We start from the raw sequence: 3,927 nt of genomic DNA on the forward strand, positions 1-3,927 counted from the left end.
AGAATAAAATTATTGATGTCTTTCAATTTTATCTTTCAAATAGGACAATAGGTTTCAATTTATTATAGTAGTCAATATCTATACATTCTCAATATTTGACACTACGATTTATGCATATATTAAATTTCGTTTAGTTTTATAATTGAGTGAGATTTATAAATAATTTATTTATAGATGGATCAACAAGAATCATTAAATTCTAAAATACTAAAAGTATAATGAAAAAAAATATTGAAAAGTCTAAAAATCAATTCAATAAATTGAATCGAATCAAATCAGACTGATTCGATTCGATTCGATTTTTTTTTATTCAGTTTGATTTGATTCAATTTAATTTATATATAACTCCTCAATTTGATTTTTTTAATTTTAATTCGATTCAATTTTAAATCAAACCGATCAAATACTCCTACTAATTTGAAACACCGAAAAATTGATTAAGATAGAAACAGCGCAATAAATGCCCTAATCCGATAAGGGCACTAATTCAATCTACCACTGAAACAACTATAAGAAAACAATAAAAAACACAATATTAGACATGCATGCAACAAAAAGCAAGAAACGAAAATGTACTTAGCTAATAAATTTTTTTTTCTTCCTTTTCATTTATAAATAAATTCTTAAATACTGTAATGATTTCTGATATATTTGTACCATCTTTCCCTTTATCTCTTGCACTTTTTATCTATATCTCTCTCTTTCATTCTCATTATTTTGATATCTCAAATTTTCCCTGATCTACATTGTAATGCCTCTACTTATAATACTAGTTATCTTGGACTTGCCATTAAATAAATTCAATTTAACTTTTTAAAAGAGGGATTAAATAGTTTAGTTATTAATATATAATGACCAAATCATTACCAATGATAAATACTAAATAATAATTTTTTCCCTTTATTAATCCTATATTTGGTGAGATTGTAAAATTAATATTTTATTAAAATTTTATAAATATCAAGGTTTATTTAATTTAAATTATATTATGTATATAATTAAAACATTAAGATTAAATTGCATTATAACTAAAAGCTTAAATAAGAAAACTATAATAAAAAGAAGAAGTTTTAGATGAGTAGCATTGAGCATTTCAGGAGTTTGATTTCGAATAAATTCAATTATATTAATTAAAATATCAAAATTTAAATTATGAAAATCAAAATAGTGATAAAAGGCATAATTAAAAATTGAAAATATTTAATAGTAAAATTAATAGAGGATTAACTAATAGATTTTTTAAAATATTTAGAATATTTTAATATATTTTTTAAAATAAAAAAATTAATTAGTTAGTTTTCTATATTACAGGAATTAAATAATAAATTTTTAAAAACAAATGATGTTTTCCTTACATTTTAAATTATTCAAACGGAAACCCTCTTTCAACTTTAAATAAATATTCTGTTAAGTCACTAAAAAAAATTCAAGCACTGGTATATTATTCTCATCCTAATTTCTCTAAATATAGTAAATTCCACACTCTAAAATAATAGAGAGAAAGAATGAAATAAAAGAGAGAAAACAAATAATTGATATGGTTTTCTTTATTAAAAGATTTAAAGATTTTAGTTAAAGGATCAAAAAATTTTATAATGCAATAATTATATGTAAAATAACCTTAAGGGTCCCATTGACAAATCTGCAAACTCCAAATTAATATTTAATTGATTTAATCAAACATATTTTTTTCAAAGGCAGATGAATTTCATTGAAAAAGCCTTTAGAGGCTAAGGATTACAAGGAGTCCAAGGTTTACATAGATAAACTCAAGGCCAGTTTAAACAACCATATCAGAATTAAGAGTTTAGGAGACAAACAGAAGTTTAGGAAACAAACAGAAGAAGATCTGGACTAAACATCCAACCAAAAAGCCCTATCCAAAAAACTTGACTCCCTAATCCAGCAACACAATCAGACTCGCCACTCTTTTCTGTAAGAACTAGCATCCTCCGGCAATATGAAGGAAGGATTCATCTTCCACAGTAGCCGAAGCTATTAACAACAAACTTCTCCCAAAGGAAAATCAGCAAGCCCGATAACAATATAGAGTTCTTTAAAGCTAAGAATAGTAACGAGATAGACAGAGAAGGCATATGCAATCAGATCGAGTGAAAAAAAAAAAAAAAAGAACCGAAAGCTTTCAAAAAGGAAGAAAACTCTCTTCTACGACCGTGTCAAGCCATCTTCTCCGGAATCGAGAATAATTTTTAGATTGACAACGTTTTCATCATGATGCCTTATCAAACACAGGCATGAGAAGCAATCTGTGAAAACGAGAAGAAAATTTCCAGAAATATAAACAAACAAGGCACGCCAAAAAACACTCTCTCTCCTAAAACGTATCACCCACGGACCAATAAAAATCACAAAAATTATGTATAGCTTCACCAGGAGAGAAGAAAATACACTCCCGTTCAAGCGAAGAAGGAAAGAGCCACCCGTCCGAAAAGGCTAGAAGTAGCCATGATGAGCCGACAGGAAAACAAGGCCTGTTACCTCAAGGACATTCTCCAATTACAGAGACAAAACTCTCTCTATCTAAGAGATTTTGGAGGGGAGAGCAGTTTAATCAAACATTAACCATTAGAATCAATTTGCAAATTTATACTATAGATACTTGCATAATATATGTAGAAAACCATATTTTTACATATTTTTATTTATTTTTATATATACAATGCATTAAGCATATACAAATTCAAAGAATAAAAGAATACAAATAGCAAAGAATCAACCCTCCCATACATGGGCACAAACGAAAAAAATTCCCACAAATCTCACCTTGAATCACATCGAAACAATTCAAAAAAAAAAATAAAAACCACATGCCAGAATACAATATTTTCCAATTATTCAGAAAAAAAAATGATTAGGAGAAAATATGTAATTTTCTCGGAAAAATATCCATCTTCCTCCCATGCATTGCTTAATTTCTCAGCAGCCAGTCCAACTCTGAGAAGCATGAGGCTAATTACAAATCGGCAATAGAAAAACCTCTCATAAAATATAGGCTCCATTACCAGAAACTTGGATCAATCTCTTCATGGAGATCTCAATTTAAAGCTACTATTTTCCTGCAAATACTTGAGCTCCAAAGAAATCTGCCTCTCAATCTGAAGTTGACGGCGAAAGTTTTCAATGAACATTTCAGCTCTCTTATCAATATCATCTTCTGATGGGTAACTTATAGTTCTATGAAGTCCCACTGAAGAATTACCTGAAACTGAATCTTCTGACTCTTCTACATAATCCGCACAATCCCTTAAACCTGGTCTTTCATTGAAGCTAACTCGCCGGTGCTTGGTAGGAGAAGCTCCGATCAAAGAAGCAACCAGCCGCCACCGGTTAATATCAAGATTTAGTATGACTTTCACCTTCTTCACCGCCCTCTGAAGGCGGCTAAGCAGAGACCACTTGTCGATAGCCATAATAAGAAGAGAAATTGCACGTAAATTTGGTTGTTTTGTGTGTGAATTTATAATTTGAGAAGTGGGGTTTTAGAGAAAATTTTAGAGAGTTGTGTGAGAAGAGACTCTTATTTAAAGTGTTGAGCTACAAGAAGTTGCTGTGCAAGATTCCAAGGAAGACGATGCGTATGGGAATAGATTACCTTAAACGTGTGATGATGAAGATTTGCATGCTAAGAAATTGACAATAGTCAACATTTGAATAGTTCTTGAATGGACAAGCTTGCTTTTTATTATTATTATTTTTAAGATATTAAGTTGTATATACCTTGGCTGCTTTGATCTTGTCACATAGTAGAATATAATATAAAGTGTTAGTATTGAATCATAGATCTAATTAAAAAAATATATATAGTAACAATAACAAATTAGACCTTTTGGCGGCTATTTAATCTTAATTTTTAAATTTTGTCAGAACTAGTTAAATTTTAAAAGTTGTTAAAATTAAAATTTTATC

The 3,927-nt window shown here is 29.0% G+C and overlaps 1 protein-coding gene across 1 annotated transcript; it reads right to left on the minus strand.

The window, feature by feature from the left end:
• Window positions 1–2,717: 2,717 nt before the first annotated feature.
• LOC110600261 lies at window positions 2,718–3,517 on the minus strand. Its single transcript, XM_021737069.2, has one exon. The coding sequence runs from the start codon at window positions 3,429–3,431 to the stop codon at window positions 3,045–3,047; it is 387 nt and encodes a 128-aa protein (XP_021592761.1). The 5' UTR covers window positions 3,432–3,517; the 3' UTR covers window positions 2,718–3,044.
• Between the last annotated feature and the right edge of the window lie 410 nt (window positions 3,518–3,927).

This window comes from Manihot esculenta, chromosome 14 (assembly GCF_001659605.2).
Source record: "Manihot esculenta cultivar AM560-2 chromosome 14, M.esculenta_v8, whole genome shotgun sequence".
In the NCBI taxonomy this organism is placed as follows: Eukaryota; Viridiplantae; Streptophyta; class Magnoliopsida; order Malpighiales; family Euphorbiaceae; genus Manihot; species Manihot esculenta.

Excerpts from the sequence above, each read along its gene's own strand:
- LOC110600261 (XM_021737069.2), bottom strand. The coding sequence starts at position 3,431 with ATGGCTATCGACAAGTGGTCTCTGCTTAGCCGCCTTCAGAGGGCGGTG.